The following is a 15354-nucleotide window of genomic DNA, read 5'->3' on the forward strand; positions in this document are numbered from 1 at the left end:
GTGTGATAACAATAGTCGCTGTTGTACTTTAGACAAGAGGTTACACAGGCCAACCAGTCTCGCCTGATGCTGGGCATGTTCACGGTGTACCCCGGGTTTGGACTCATCCAGCCTGGAGGCCATCAGCAGGTCCAGGTGGACTGTCTGGGGGAACAGCCGGGCAGGGAGGAAGTGGTGAGTTGTTTTATTTATTTATTTATTGGTTTGGCTGTTCAGCACACACAGCCCCGGCTGCCCAACTAGCCTGTAGATATTACAAAGGGCTAGCCCTGCTGACAAAGGCAAGACATTGTTGGTCAGTTGTGTCCTTTATACATGCGAGGGATACATCAAAACAACCTGTGTCCTGTTTGTGCCAAAGTTGGGATGTTCCCCTTGTGTTACCACACTAAAAGTTTATCAATAAGGGAACAACATTCAAAAGTGAATGCAGGATCTACAATTTTTTTCTCTTTGTTTCACAAGGTCTGCTATAAAAGATTGCTATGTAAAACCACATAATCCTCTTTCATTGCCATGTACGTACCTTTTTAATGATCCCTGTCTATGCATTGTTTAGGACAGCATTAAGTCCAGAAAGATCAATTCTTGAAGGCCAGTTTCCCAATGATTACAATTACTTTTGTCAGCATGTTAAGTAATCCCACAATTGATTGTTACTGAGCTTGCCTTCTCTGTTGGTTTCTAGGACATTGCTATTGAGATCTCTGACCGTGACCCTGAGGACCACCCAGGCGGTATCCCGTACCGACTGGTGGCTGAGGCCTGCATCCCAAGCATCAACACCGGTGATATTGGAGCCATCTTTGAGGAACATCGCATTGTGCAGAATAGTCAGGCTAGTGAGATGCTCTCTCAGGTAAGCTATAGGATGAGATGTGTTTGCAATGAATATGATAACTTCTGTGCATTTAAAGCTTCTAATGTGATTGGACAGTACTGCAAAACAGACAACTAACATGTCTAATTGTTTCCTTGTCTTCCTTGTTCTTTCCTCAGCTACAACTTGAGAGTGGTGGGATGTACATTGAAGAGGACAACAAGTTTGTCTTCAACAACGTCATGGTTGGGAGGAAGGCCAGGGCACGCTTCCAGATCACCAACACCAACAAGGTTCCCTGTGACGTGTCATTCTCTGTGAAACCGCTTTCAATCAAGCCATCCTCCAAGCTCCATGGAGACGTATTTGACGTTGAGCCGTCGCGAGCTGCCATCCCGACCCACAGCCACATGTACGTGGTGGTTAGCTTCTCACCCTCCACCATGCAGAGCTTCACCGGGCTGTTTGAAGCCACGGTGGAGGGGCTGCCCAGTACGCTGGCCAAGGCACGCAACCTGTCCTTTGAGCTGGTGGGAGAGGGCACCCTCCCCAGGGTGACCCTGGTGCAGCCGGCGCTGTTTAACAAACAGGGCACGCCACTGCTGCTGTACAGGCGTCTGCTGCTGGGACACACCCAGGCCCTGCCCATGGTCCTCAAGAATGATGCAACCCTTCCCTGCAAGGTGGGCATGTTACATTACGAAAGGAATGTCCATGAACAGCAAAAAAGTAGTATTATGTCATGATAATGTATTGTGAATAGTTTGTACAATGCTCCTCCAAAACAAAATCCCAATGTGATTCGAGGCATGGTCTAACTGCTGTTGTCAGTGATTGAAACCTGTTAACCAGTTAACCAATTTCCATCTCTGTAGGTTGACATTGACCTGCTTGACCCTGAAGGAGGGTTCAGCTTGAGACTGAAGAGGGGAAGCAAGGCTATCCAAGCCAACGGTGTGGACTCAGATGATGAAGGTTAGTCATTACCAGTACAGCCATACAAAATGTGTATCTCAGCAGTAAAGCCTGATTATGCTTTATCAGAAGCAGACAGCCTTTTTCACAGTCACTATGTTATTATCACCTGACTGTCTCCCATATAAGGCATAACAGAACTTCTGGGCCCTTCTTTAAGTTAAATGATATTTACAGGGCAAATGTAGTGGAGTTTGTTTTACTGTCACAGTAGTGAGTTACTGGTGCTATGGTTTTCCCATACCATGTAGAATTTAGTGCTTGGGCTGTAAAACTTATCTGTAACTCGTACTGAATGTTTGTCCATCAGATGAGCCCCCGTCCAAACAAGCCCACACCATGTCAGTGATTGTGGAGAACGGTGTGCAGGTGGAGTTTGATGTGCTGTTCAAGCCCGGCGCTGTGCACCAGTACAAGGGAACCATCCACCTCAGTGTCATGGACAACCAGTACGAGGAGACCAACATACAGCTGATCGGAGAGGGGTACGAGGAGGAGGTGACCATCGAAAACCTGCCTGCCTTGGACGCACCTCTGGCTGGAGTCACCACAGAAGCCTTACAGGCACAGGAAGAAATCCAAGGTAGACAACAGGAGTAGCATGGATGGATGGGTTGATGCAGAAAACATTGTCTTCATATTTAACAAAATCTTGCCTGTACTTGCTTATGATAGTATTTTTGTTTTCTATTCCTACATGTGTCATCTTGATTCTTGGTGATCTTGTTGTATCAAATAATATGATGATGACTGTTAGCATCCACTGATAACAAGTCATTGCAAAATCCCAGGACACTCTAGAAGTTCAACGAAACATTATAAACTACAATGTAGTTCCTTTACTGATGAACAAATCATCCCCCCAGCTGTTCATGGTAACCACCTGGACTTCGGAGACTGTGCCATCAGCGAGCCTCACCAGCTGAGCTTCACCATCACCAATCACTCCAAACAGGACGTCTACCGTTTCACCTGGCCGGAACATGCAGCCTTGACCTTCAGCCCACAGACTGGACATCTCCACCCCAAGTGCACCAAGGACATCACTATCGTCTTCAAGTCAGACGAGCCCAAGCCACTCAGTAGGGCTGCGGTAGCCTGCAAGATCTGCAAGATACTGCTGAAGCAGACACCTGACCAGGTGAGACTGATGAACATTCCTGGAGCTAGTGTAGCAGACAGAAGTCTGTAAACTCATTAAGTTACTTTCAACCATGCATTTAGATTGTTTGGTACCGTCAATCCGATATTCAGTCTGAAATCATTTTGCTATACCCGTATGTCTCCATAGGGATGGATGGTTTCCTATTCACTTTGTTGATGATTTTTGATACAGCAGTATTGATAGAACATTTTGTAATATTTTGTGTACAGGTACAGGACTGGGATGATCGGTTACGGGTCATCAAGTGGGTTGACAGTGACACAATCCAGGTGCCACAAGAGGGTGATAAGAAAACGTGAGTGTCTTCTATTCATGATCATGCACAAGATGAATTCAAGACTTCTTGGTTTTAAGTGTTCCACAGTAACAATGCACACTGTGGAATATGTTGAAAATTATACATAGTACTTCTTGCAAGCATGATGTAACTTGTAGTTTCAGTTTCTGATATGTTGATTCCCATTTTCCAATGTGTTTTTGTCATTAAAGAGTCCTGGCTTGTAAAGTCTAGATCTTGACAGAAGAATGTCTATTCAACACACAGAACAAAGGACCAGCCTCCCCCTGGTTCTGGTACCTCACGTACGTCTCGTAAGAAGGTGACGGAGACAGCGGAGGAGCCCGGCCACACTGTCGTGGAGAACTCCACCAGGGATCTGGAGCTGCAAGTCAGCGCCACCTGTGACTTTGCCAAACTGCGCTGGAAGACAGAGTCCATTGCCTTCAAGGACACCCTGATGTTCCAGTCTAGGATATATGAGTAAGTCAGGTCAACTCTTAGACTTAACTTTTCTTTGATTTGCCGTGTTATTTGTTTACAATAAATATTTCTTCATGCCACCCTATTATAAAAACATAATTCATAGAATATTGAAACACTTTGAAGTCAATATTACTCCATCTTAAACAGTCTTTATTAGACAGATTTCCTTTATACCCATTCTTGACCACATCTTTGTCATGAAGAAAAGAGTCACAGTGAAAAAACCCAGCTACAAATGTACCATACTGGTGTAGTTATTATCTTGGTCCATACGCACATATATATAACTGCAGTGGTGGTATGACTCTAATGCCTGTGAGAAGAACAGAATCTGTATATTGGGCTGTATCTTAAGCCTCAGAAGAGTGCAGAAATGTCATTCACTGTGGACTTTGCCCCCAGATTCACTCTAAACAACAAAGGCACAGTGAGTGCCCACTTCAACTGGCAGCTGGTGACAGACGGACTCCACAAGGCCGTCAGCTTTGCTCCTGCAGACAGACCCCCAACGGCCCCCACCCCTGACCTGCGCCCGTCCAGCCGGATGATGCTCTCCCCACCCTCTGGGGAAGACCTGACCACCCCCAATCCCTTCAGCATCTCCCCCGAGGCAGGAACTGTACCCGCTGGCAAGAAGCAGACCTTCATGGTCAAGTTCTCTCCAATGGACATCAGGCAGTACGAGGCCAAACTCATCTGCAGGTACGTGAGGGTTTGATAGCCAAGGGTTTATCTATCTCCCTGTCTATCTTGTACCTTCAAGGAAAATATACAATGTGTAGTGGAAAAGTACTTTTCAAAATTAGAGCCAGGATATGTCATACACTGATTGTGATAAGTACTTTAATTACAACTGTAGACCAATTGGACAGGTAGTTACAATGCACTTGTTTGATACCTGACTCAAGCAATTGGATGATTTCTTACAACACAATTGTCAAGCCAAACTCTACATTCTAGTGTAAGTGCATGCTTCACTCCGAATATTTTCTGTTTTGCAGTATTCCCAATCTGGAGGAGGGTAAGCAGGCCCCAGTGCTGGCAGTGCGAGGGCGTGGCCTCCTGCCCTACTGTCACTTTGAACTCGAGGACTCGGATTACATCAACGCGAGGCGGAACCCTCAGATGAGAGGTCCTCGGGGGGCACCGCCCGGCGCCACTCTGGACCCCAACACTCGGGTCATTGAGTTTGCTGCTACTGGGATCAACGTCAAAACATCAAGGTAGTTCAGAAAACATAAAATGTAGTTTTTCAATGTAATTAAGACAAGGAGGGATTTAATAAAGTGGAAATGATTATGTAAATCTTGTCAGTCCCTGTCTTGGTACCTGTCACAAAGTACTTAATATGGCTTCCCTTTTCACATTTAGGAGCTTCTTCATTTTGAATCCAACCAACCGGGACTACTCTTTCCTCTGGAATAACGAGGACCAATCAGACTCCAAACTGCCGTCCCCCTTCACGTGCCAGACATCGCGGGGTCATATTCAGGCGGGACGCAAGACAAAGGTGCTTAAACAGTCTTCTCCAATCTACAGTGTTTTTTAGTCATACTAACAGAAAGCTCCCTTTCTAGGTTTGCACTAGATTTTAGAAAAAAAAGGTTCCTAATAATCTTTGTCTCAAAACTAGACCTTTTCTTTGTTGCTGATAACACATTAATTGAAGATGATATTATTACATATCTTTGCAGTCTGTGCATTGCCCCTGACCTTGTTTGTTTGTTTGTTTGTTTGTTACCAGGTTGGGTTCCAGTTCTGTACGCAGCAGCTGGGTGTTGTGGAGTCCTTCTGGTGTTTCACCATCCCTGAGCTCAGCATCTCTGTACCGTTCTTACTGACAGGATCTGCCTCCGAGCCAAAAGTTGTCATGGACCGCTCACACCTCAACTTCAAGCCGCTGCTTCTCGGTACAGTTATCAGACACATTTCACCCTGTTGTAGTCAATTCTGATCCATTCTGGTCCATTCACATTAATTCTGGAACTTATTAGTTGGAACGCCATGCCTGAAATAGGTGGTGTTGCGTGTGTATTCTTTTACTTTTAAAAACTATATTATACATTATATTATTTCTATCAAGTCCTTGTTTTTATTAATCGTATGTTGCAGACATCAGCAATGTACTGGAACAGGTCATAAACCATATTACCACTTGTAAGGAAGATCATAACTACCCAACACTTAGCCAAAACGAGGGCTCCAAAACACCAACCGTAGATACACAGCTGTTATATTCAACGTTTTGTCTTTGCTTGCAGGTCACAGTGCTGTAGAAACCATAGGACTGTGTAACAATGAACCTCGACCTTTCACCTTTGAGTTCATGGAGGCATTCCTACACTCTGAGGGCCATGCTGCTGCCCTGACCATCACCCCCATGGCAGGCACTGTGCCATCTAATACAAGGTAGGTCAAGACTAGCAGAGCTATCCAGGCTGGGTTTAGTGGTTTTGAGAGCTTTTTTGTTTAAATCATCAGATGTGCTTTAGTGATCTATATATAAAATATGTGTTAACCTGCAAGTGATAGATGTCGTGTTAAAATCGCAATTGTAGTAGATTCAAATCTGCACCTGGTCCTGAAAATTATCGAAAGTTACTGATGGCACTGGTGACATATCATCATACTCGTATGAATGTTCATCTGGGACGGTTAACAACATATTGATAAATTTACACGCTATATCCATACACAAAATAGCGTTTATCAACTAGCTTTCGAACAGTCCTCTCGTCCTTCTAAAGTATATATCGTCATACAATAACCTTCTGTCCTACAGTTTCCCTATTGACGTGGCCTTCAGTCCCACTGAGGAGAAGCAGGTCAACTTCAATGTCGTGTGCCGCGTACAGCAGAAAACGGAGCCGCTGGTTCTGAACGTGAAGGCTGAGGGTTACACCACTAACGCCTCGGTACAGTGTGAAGACTCAGCTGGCAAGAAGGTCACTCTGACACCGCAGGGGCTCAACCAGGTGAACTTTGGACAGGTGAGTGTCTGCAGAGATCCAGGCAGATCTCTATCCCATTGGGGATCTCGTAACATAGCATCAACTGTTTTTCCTTTCCTCAGAAATCTTATAACATAGCTGAAATGTACAGTCTACAGTCTTGTGTCAAGGGAACCATACTAGGGTCTGGGACACTTAGTGTAAACATTGGAGAACATAAGTTGCACATACTGTATAATTATGGTACTAAACCCCTATATTGAGTGACATTTCTCCACACCAGTGTTAAGACAGTCTCAGTCATAATCAGCTTGTGGTACAAGGGTTTGAAAGCAGAACTTGTTGTCTTATCATTACTTTAACAATGCTAGTAAGCTTATGTTAGTTTGGCTGTTTATCAAGACTTAATGGATTTCTCAACATGATACGCAGGTCCAGATCTATGAGAAGGCAGTGCGGACCATCCACATTGTCAACAACGGCAAGTTCACTTTTGACTTCAACTGGTTGAAGGAGCAGCAGAGGAACCCAGAAACCATCATCGTTTCTCCTGAGACAGGCAGTGTCCCTGTAGGTGCCCACAAGAAGTGCATGTTGACGTTCTGCCCAACAACCAGGATGACTCTGCAGGACTGTCAGCTGTCCCTACAGGTGTGTACTGGGATTTCTGAAACCACAAAAAACAAATGTACCCACACTCACTTACATGCCTTTAGCCATTTCAAAAATGTCAAGATTTTGAAAACTTGTTACAACTCAGTTGTTCTATACCAGCTTGGGTGTTGAATGCCAGCTACTGACCTGTTACAACTGAGTTGCTCATTACCTATGATTGAACCAGAAAGCAACTAGTACTTGACACTGACGTATTTCCTTTATGTCCTTTCCAGATCACAAATGGCCCGACCTATGACCTGAAGGCCCTTGGGTCAGGGGTCACTCCAGGACTACACTTCTCCTTCCTGAACTATGACTTTGGACCCTGCTTTGTCCATCATGCTGGCATGCCTGTCAGGAAAGTCACATTGAAGATCACCAACAAAGATTCCAAGGATGTAAGGTAGGCAAAACTCACCAAACTTTTTGAGCTAAGAAACAGTCTTGTCACTGGTGGAATTTTAACATTCCTATTGGAAATCTTGCAGCAAAATCTTGCAACGAAACATTATTTTTTTGAGTGACTTTTGGGATAGTTTGGCACATTGAAGTAAACATGTAGAATTGGAAGAGGAAGAGTTCCATTTGTCCATGTGGATGATAAGTGCTAACAGGAGTCTTTTTCTACCCCTTCTGCCCTCCCCCAGTGTGAACTGCCTGTTCACCAACACTACCCACTTAGAGGTGCAGTTTGAGCCGACCATCCTTTCACCAAAAGGCTCGTGTGAGGTCTACATCTCCTTCTTCCCTCGCCACTGTGTCAAGTACTTTGATGTTCTCCCCTTTGAGATCAATGGACTCTCCCAGACCAACGTGGAAATCCGAGGAGAAGGCACAGAGATGACAGTAAGTTTTTCTTCCTCAAAAAAAAAATTTGTTTTGTTTTATTAGAATCTGGTTTTTGATTGTTGGTATTTCAGACCAATACAAACAAATGGCTAACACTATTTTATGAATCTTTTACCATGGTTCATTACACCAAGTGTGCTTGTAGAAAATATCAAAGAGTGTTGTGTCTTCATCCTTTTTTTCAACAGCATTAAGTCCTTTACCTCTAATGACAGTTCTTTACCAGCGTCTTTGAGTATCTGACTTGTGGTCTGATCACAGGTGGAGGTTGCAGACAGGAGACAGAAGATCGTCCAGCTGGGTGCACTGTTGGTGGGGACTACAGTAAAGAAGGTGGTGTCACTGGTCAACAAGAGCCTGGCTCCAATCACCTTCAAGTGAGTACAGAAGCTAAGAGTGGAATATCACTTAGTAGGAGTGCCTCTAGTGAGTGATGAAGTATACTCAAAAGCCCTAATTAAAGACTGGTTGGGAGCAGGTTGGAAGTCATTAATTTTCATGACCCACCATGATATTTGTCTAAGGGTGTATACCTCAAGTAGGAGCAACAGTTAACACCATACACCCCCCTTGCAGTACATGCTGCCAGATGTCATCCATTCTATGAATAAGGCTTTACAGTATAGTCTTGAGATGCAAATAATAGCTTTTTGATTAATTTGCAATAAAAATCATTTATTGATATCATCTTTTTGTTTGTCTTCCCCAGTCTGGTATGTACACCATCCAGTCACCTGCTGCAGGACTCCCGCGTGCTGTCCATCTCTCCGTTCCAGTCCATCACACTCAAACCACGCGGCGGCAAGTTCAATGCTGAGGTCACCTTCTCACCGAGGACACGTATCCCACAATTCACCGAGGAGGTAAACAGCCTATGTGGAAGTCCATTGATAAACAGTGTAGCAATGAACTGATGTGATGACAAACAGATATCAGAATATGTTTTAACTCCTGTGCCACTTGTTATTGGAATATGCTCACAAAAACACTTTTTCAGCAATGAATTTCTGCATGTACCTTGTACCTTTCTAAGAGATATCATTGATGCCAAGCAATTACATGAAGAGCTTATGTTTATTATTTCACAAAGTGGCCCATAAAATGAACCATACTACTGTGTAATGCTTAGAAACAGGGCCTGCCCATGGTGCTGATCATAATGCTCAGAAATAGGGCCTGTCCATGGTGCTGATCAGAACACTAAAAAATAGGCCTGTCCACGGTGCTGAACATATGGATCAGAAACAGGGCCTGTCCGTGGTGCTACTTATAACACTCAGAAGCAACGCCTGCCTGTGGTGCTGATCATAGCACCCAGAAACAGGGCCTGTCCATGGTGCTGATCACAACACCCAGAAATAAGGCCTGTCTGTGGTGCTGATCATAACACTCAGAAACAGGGCCTGTCCATGGTATAACACACAGCAACAGAGCCTGTCCATGGTGCTAGTTATAACACTCAGAAACTGGGCCTGTCCTTGGTGCTGATTGTAACAACCAGAAATAGGGCCTCTCCATGGTACTTAGCACAATACCAACACAGTAACTACAGTGAACATGACTGTTTGTGTGTTTGTCCCTGCAGGTCATGATGGAGAGTGAAGGGTTCTCCCAGCCCCTGTTTGTCCTGATGGGCTCGTGCCAGGGGATTGAGGTTCAGCTGGACCAGGAGTCCATCCCGTTCGGCGCCGTGGTGATGGGCAGCAGCAGCACCCGCAGGATGGTCATGCGCAACGTCGGCGACATCGGGACAAAGTAAGGAAATGCGAAAGTTATAATTGAAGTTCTCCTGAATATGCAACTTTCAAGATTTTCGTATTGCCATGTAGAGGATAAGTTTTATCTTGCCAGATGTTCATTTAGGGAATTTTTTACTGTCTTAGCTGCCTTTTGAAATGGCTTGCTTTTACTATTCCTTTGCTGTGGTTACCTTGGATGTGTTTCTTCTTGAGACTCAAGCAACACCACTGCCACTGCCATCCTATTCTGTACTCAGTCTGGTATTCACATTTTACAACCTGGTTTAGTAGATGACAGACATTCAAAAAGTGATTTCTTTGTCTATTTTCATATTTCCAAGATCCTGGTAGATACAGCATTCATATGCCTATCAACAACTACAAAATTTGATGTGTTTTCTGTATGTAATGAAATCATTATGATACAAATGGGTGTGTGACAGCCGAAGAGGTGTAATGTCTAAACTGTGCTCATCAGGTTCCAGTGGAAAGTACGACAGTTTGCCCCTGATTTCTCCATCAACCCTTCTGAAGGCTACATCTCCCCTGGGATGGAGGTGGCCTTCAATGTGGTGTTCCACCCAACCAAAGTCAGCCAGGACATCAGATATGAGGTGAGAGTATAGACAACATCACACATAGTTGTTATGTGTAAATTGTTAACAATCTTCAACTGTGCATGCTTTCCTCTAGTCTGTACCCAGTGCATTGTGCCATTTGGAATCTGAGTAGGGTTAAAGCTTTAAAGATGTCAAAGGTACAAAGTATAAATCTCAAACCAGGGTATCATGATGCTGTCAAGGTTTCAAATGTCTTGCTCTGATATAGATACAGAGTTGGACTAGTAAAATATTTGTAATTCTTGACCATGTCAAAGATTTCCTTTAATTAACTACATGTATCATCTATGATCTGCCTGTAGGACCTGGAGTGTGTGACTGAAGGGAAGAAGAAGATTCTCCTGACCCTTACTGGCATGTGTGTTAGCACGCCAGCTCTCAAGGAGGTAAGCAATAAAGGAAGTCTGTCTCATACAGCTGTTTACACAATAGAGTTATTACTCACACTAAATTATGTACAAAAATACTTGACAGGAATTCATTGGCTGTGGTAGATAGAATGAAGGATAATCTAGTCTATCAGTTGAGTTTGTGCCTATGTAACTATTTTTTTCCTGCTTTTTCAGGTTCTGAACTTCAGCACACATGTCCGCCAGAAGGACACCAAGACCGTCACCATCTCCAACCGCACCAACCAGACGTGGGAGCTGCACCCCGTGATTGACGGGGAGTACTGGGCGGGGCTGGAGACCTTCCTGGTGGAGCCGCAGCAGAACAAAGGCTTCGAGCTGGTGTACAAACCACTCACCATGACAGCTGAGGGGAAGAAGCACACAGTGAGTACAGCATACTCCATGTCCTAATGCCCAGGCAGTCTTCCTGCTTTTGCAATAAACCTTTACTTGAATTGACTTAATCCTCTTCGCCCCTTCGGGAGCATCGGGTCTCAGTGATTTGTCTCCACTGCTTCTGGTCTCTGGCGGTCCTCTTTACCTCTTGCCATGAGATGTTGACACTGTCCAGGTCTTTTTTGACAACACCCCTCCAAGAGAGCTTATGTCGTCTTATATGTATCAATTCTTTTTATTCTTATACCTTGTTGAGGAACTTTATAAGAATGATAATCATACAAGCGATAATTGTAAAGGCAATCATAATTGCCTTTGTTTCATGTCAAAGAGTCTGTTTGAACCTTTGTTTTGTGACAAAATTGGCTGTTTGGGGATCCTAGTTAAACTCTCCCTGTTTTGTTTGTGTCCAGGGTACTGTGTTCTTCCCCCTGCCTGACGGTACAGGCCTGCTGTATAACCTGACGGGCACGGCCGAGCCTCCCAAGGCCATCAGTAACATCACCAGGGAGGTGCCCTGTAAGACAGGATACACCGAACTGCTGACTGTCTCCAACTGGCTCAAACATCCACAGAGGTAACAGAATGATATTGTCTTTCTTCATGTATTTACAATAAGGCTTTGAACTCAAAGCAGGAAATGTTGTTATTTCAGTTGAGAGAGATAAAGTTAGGGAAATTGTTGTCAGCACTATGAACCAGGAAAAATTATAAGCTCATCAAAGCCAATTTCTGTATAGAATGTTGAGGCAATGGGATCTTTTGTGTTTTGTTGTGTTTTGGGAGTTTGTCAAGGTTAAATAAAGGCACAACAACAACAAATATAGGTTTAAACATCATGTTGATGAACCATTCTGATATCCTCAGGTTCCGAGTAAATATCGACATGGTGAAGCCGGACCGGCTAGACCAGAGCACCAGTCTGAAGGGGCTGGACTACATTGATGTGCCAGGGCTGGGGAAAAGGGACTACAAACTCAACTTCTTCGCTCACAGAGAGGGGACTGTCACCAGCAAGGTGAGCTGTGTGCCTGTAGGAACATTTCTAGCTTAACACATGTGGAAGAATGTTAATTAGAAAGGACTGTCTGGAAGCAATGTTAATGATCATAAATAGTTTGTTTTATTTGGTTCATAAAATCATGTTATGAAAAGCTCAGCTGCACTATCACACATTTTGAATTGAATGATAGCCTATGTCCACACAGAATTGTGTCAATCAAAAATAACTTTCATGTGACGTTATCACACTAGGTTGTGTTCCGGGAGGACACTACAGGAGAGTACCAGTTCTACTTTGTGACCTTCAAGGCAACCCCGCCCGGCACCATTAGTACGCTGTACCTCACCACGCCCGTACGCCAGAGCGCCTCGCACACTGTGACTGTGGAGAACCCCCTGGCCGTGCCCATAACCTTCTCCACGGACTGTAAGGTGGCCGATGTCAGCCTGCCGCCACAGTTTGTGGTTCCTGCACAGTCTGAGGTACATTTACACTTCCCTGGTTCTCATCATGTACATGCTTGTCTTGCAGACTTCATCAGATTTCAGAGAGGAATAAGCCTACCTATATTTTTTTTAACAGATTGATGAAATCTGTAAGGTGTGTAAACTAATAGTAGTCCTGATAGGAGGTTATTCTGAAAAAAGTGTTATGAAAATCAACGCTATGTCTTTTAAGTGGCTAAAAGTAAAACTAACCAACACTGAATTGTACAAAGTGTCTCTTTGAAATGTCTGCTTCCCATGGTGACCTAAGTATTTCTGAGCTTTGTAGGACATCTCTGGGCCTGTTTACATTTTTGTATATCTCTGATGTTCCATGCAGGGTTCGGTGATGTTTGAGTACTTGCCCCTGAAGGCAGGCGAGACCAACGGCCGTCTGGCCCTGTACAGCAGTGAGCTGGGTCACTACACGTACGACCTGGTCCTCAGGGCCCTGCCAGCTGGCCCGGAGAGGGCACTGCACTTCAAAGCCAGCCTGGGCGCCAACCAGACACAGACGGCTCATCTCACCAACTTCTCCAAACAGAAAGTGGAATATCTCTGCAAGGTACTCATAGGACTTCATTCTATTCCTCCTTGCTTCATCAGAAACCTGCTGTTACTGGTAGCCTCCTCCCAGCTGCTAGAGATTAATCCAGGCACCAGACTTGTAGTGGTACATAATCTCTATGCAGAAAAATAAACCAGGTCCCATACATATGGCTTCATGAATATATTGATGAGTAGGTAGAAAAAAGATAAAGGAACAAAAGTTGGTTCCTAAACATACTCTCAGGTAGTTTTGCCTGTTCTTTTTTTGTGTTAGAAATTCTAAAATAACATAAGTAGCAATAGACATATACTTACTCTTAGTTAGTTTGGTCGCACTTTGTGAACATGGTGGGGATGGCCTTAGTGCTGAAAGTATGGCTTAACATTGTATTTCATTGGGTCACTCAAGATCTTTTTGTTGTTTGTCGTCTTCAGGTTGACAACAGTGATTTCCATGTGGAGAAGACAGTGAACGCAGCTCCGGGGTCCCAGGGCGGTACAGAAGTGGGGATCGATGTGACCTATGAACCCTCCAAACTTGGCCAGTCCCGCGCGACCCTGACCGTCTCGTCGGCTGTCGGTGGAGAGTACACCTTCCCTCTGGTGGGGAACTGTCTCACCCCCAAGCCCCAGGGACCCTACACCATCCGCGCCGGATCCACCGCATCCATCCCCTTCAAGAACATCTTCCCACACACCACAGCTTTCACCTTCACTGTAGACAACACTGCCTTCAGCGTCAAGCCAGGAGAGACCATCCGAGCCAAGAAAACCCACAGCATCATTGTCGGATTTGAGGGGAACACTAGTGGGAGTAAGGCACCCAAGATGGGTAAACTGGTAGTGACCTGCCCCAGATCTGCAGGGGGGGAGCACAATGTTACCTGGACCTTCTATGTGAAGGGAGTTACACCGTCTTAAACACATCACATATGGTTAACAGTTACAGTATGGTGGTTGGTTTAGAATTCTAGAGGTTCTCCGAGCTTGATAATTTTTCTTTATGAAATTCAAATTTGATCTCAGCCTTATGTTGGAGTGCTTCAAAGTTTGCCAAGAAGTAGCCACTTTTCACGTTTCTGTATTTGTTTGCGATGCCTTATCAGGGCTTTCTGTCTGCTGTAAATTTGTTGGCTATTGTGACTTCTGCACTGCAGTGGATTATTTAAAATGTATATAGGGTGAACAAGGACTATACTGTGAAAAAAAGCTGCAGTGAGGGGAAATGTTGCCTAATGCTTATAACGACATGGGGAATTTGCTGCTATACCTTATGAATTCTGTCACTGTGTGATGTAGACTAATACGTAAAGATGGATATATGTTTGCCAAGTCTGTAAACATTTTGGTCATGTTATACAATATGGTTGCTGTTATCTCTCTGAAGAAAATTTTCAATCAAAACCTCAGTGCCTTACCTTTTTGCAGTGCGTCACTTTCTGTATGTCACAAGAAATCTTACCTTAAAGGCTTAAATGTATAGTGAGTAAAAGCAGAATCTATTCAGCTTATTTTTTCAAAGTCTAGCAATAACATACTACAATTTCACTGTGTATTTCACAATACAGATTATTCTTGGAATAGAAATATGTTGATTGAGGTGAACTCTGTACATGTATATCTTTGGTTCATAACGTTAAATGTTATATTTTGGTGAGTGATGATGATATAGCTATGTGACTTCTATCAAAATGTTTGTATATCCTATCCTTCTCTATGCACTAGCCATGCTGTAGAGAGAAACAAAAAGAGAATTCTGCATGGAATAAAGTTTTCAAAGTTCAGTTCTTTTTTATGGTTTCTTTCCAGTATATACAGAGGAAGGGGAAACACAGCAACTAAGTTACATATTTTTACCATTGCCGAGAAGGTTATGCAGAGGGTAGCGTTTGTTTGTATGTTTGTTTGTATAACTCGAGAAGGCTTGGATGGATTGGTAGATGGGTAGGTCTTGATGAGACTTGGAAATGATTAGATTTTGGGTCCCCTA

At 44.0% G+C, this 15354-nt stretch overlaps 1 protein-coding gene across 1 annotated transcript in view; it reads left to right on the forward strand.

The window, feature by feature from the left end:
- LOC136438364 (hydrocephalus-inducing protein homolog) overlaps positions 1-15148 on the forward strand; it is a 45034-nt gene extending 29886 nt beyond the window's left edge. Inside the window, exons 61-88 of the mRNA XM_066433131.1 lie at positions 33-174; positions 689-859; positions 1000-1503; positions 1696-1795; positions 2106-2378; positions 2662-2936; positions 3170-3255; positions 3505-3720; positions 4126-4425; positions 4725-4946; positions 5095-5233; positions 5468-5633; positions 5985-6132; positions 6506-6713; positions 7107-7325; positions 7565-7734; positions 7979-8177; positions 8442-8557; positions 8890-9043; positions 9766-9935; positions 10398-10533; positions 10842-10925; positions 11106-11315; positions 11741-11904; positions 12195-12345; positions 12582-12812; positions 13156-13380; positions 13800-15148. Of these exons, the coding sequence (XP_066289228.1) occupies positions 33-174; positions 689-859; positions 1000-1503; positions 1696-1795; positions 2106-2378; positions 2662-2936; positions 3170-3255; positions 3505-3720; positions 4126-4425; positions 4725-4946; positions 5095-5233; positions 5468-5633; positions 5985-6132; positions 6506-6713; positions 7107-7325; positions 7565-7734; positions 7979-8177; positions 8442-8557; positions 8890-9043; positions 9766-9935; positions 10398-10533; positions 10842-10925; positions 11106-11315; positions 11741-11904; positions 12195-12345; positions 12582-12812; positions 13156-13380; positions 13800-14285 (5665 nt within the window). The 3' untranslated portion in view covers positions 14286-15148. The remainder of the gene's footprint in view (positions 1-32; positions 175-688; positions 860-999; positions 1504-1695; positions 1796-2105; positions 2379-2661; positions 2937-3169; positions 3256-3504; positions 3721-4125; positions 4426-4724; positions 4947-5094; positions 5234-5467; positions 5634-5984; positions 6133-6505; positions 6714-7106; positions 7326-7564; positions 7735-7978; positions 8178-8441; positions 8558-8889; positions 9044-9765; positions 9936-10397; positions 10534-10841; positions 10926-11105; positions 11316-11740; positions 11905-12194; positions 12346-12581; positions 12813-13155; positions 13381-13799) is intronic.
- Positions 15149-15354: the final 206 nt, after the last annotated feature.

This window comes from Branchiostoma lanceolatum, chromosome 7, assembly GCF_035083965.1.
Source record: "Branchiostoma lanceolatum isolate klBraLanc5 chromosome 7, klBraLanc5.hap2, whole genome shotgun sequence".
Classification (NCBI taxonomy): domain Eukaryota; kingdom Metazoa; phylum Chordata; class Leptocardii; order Amphioxiformes; family Branchiostomatidae; genus Branchiostoma; species Branchiostoma lanceolatum.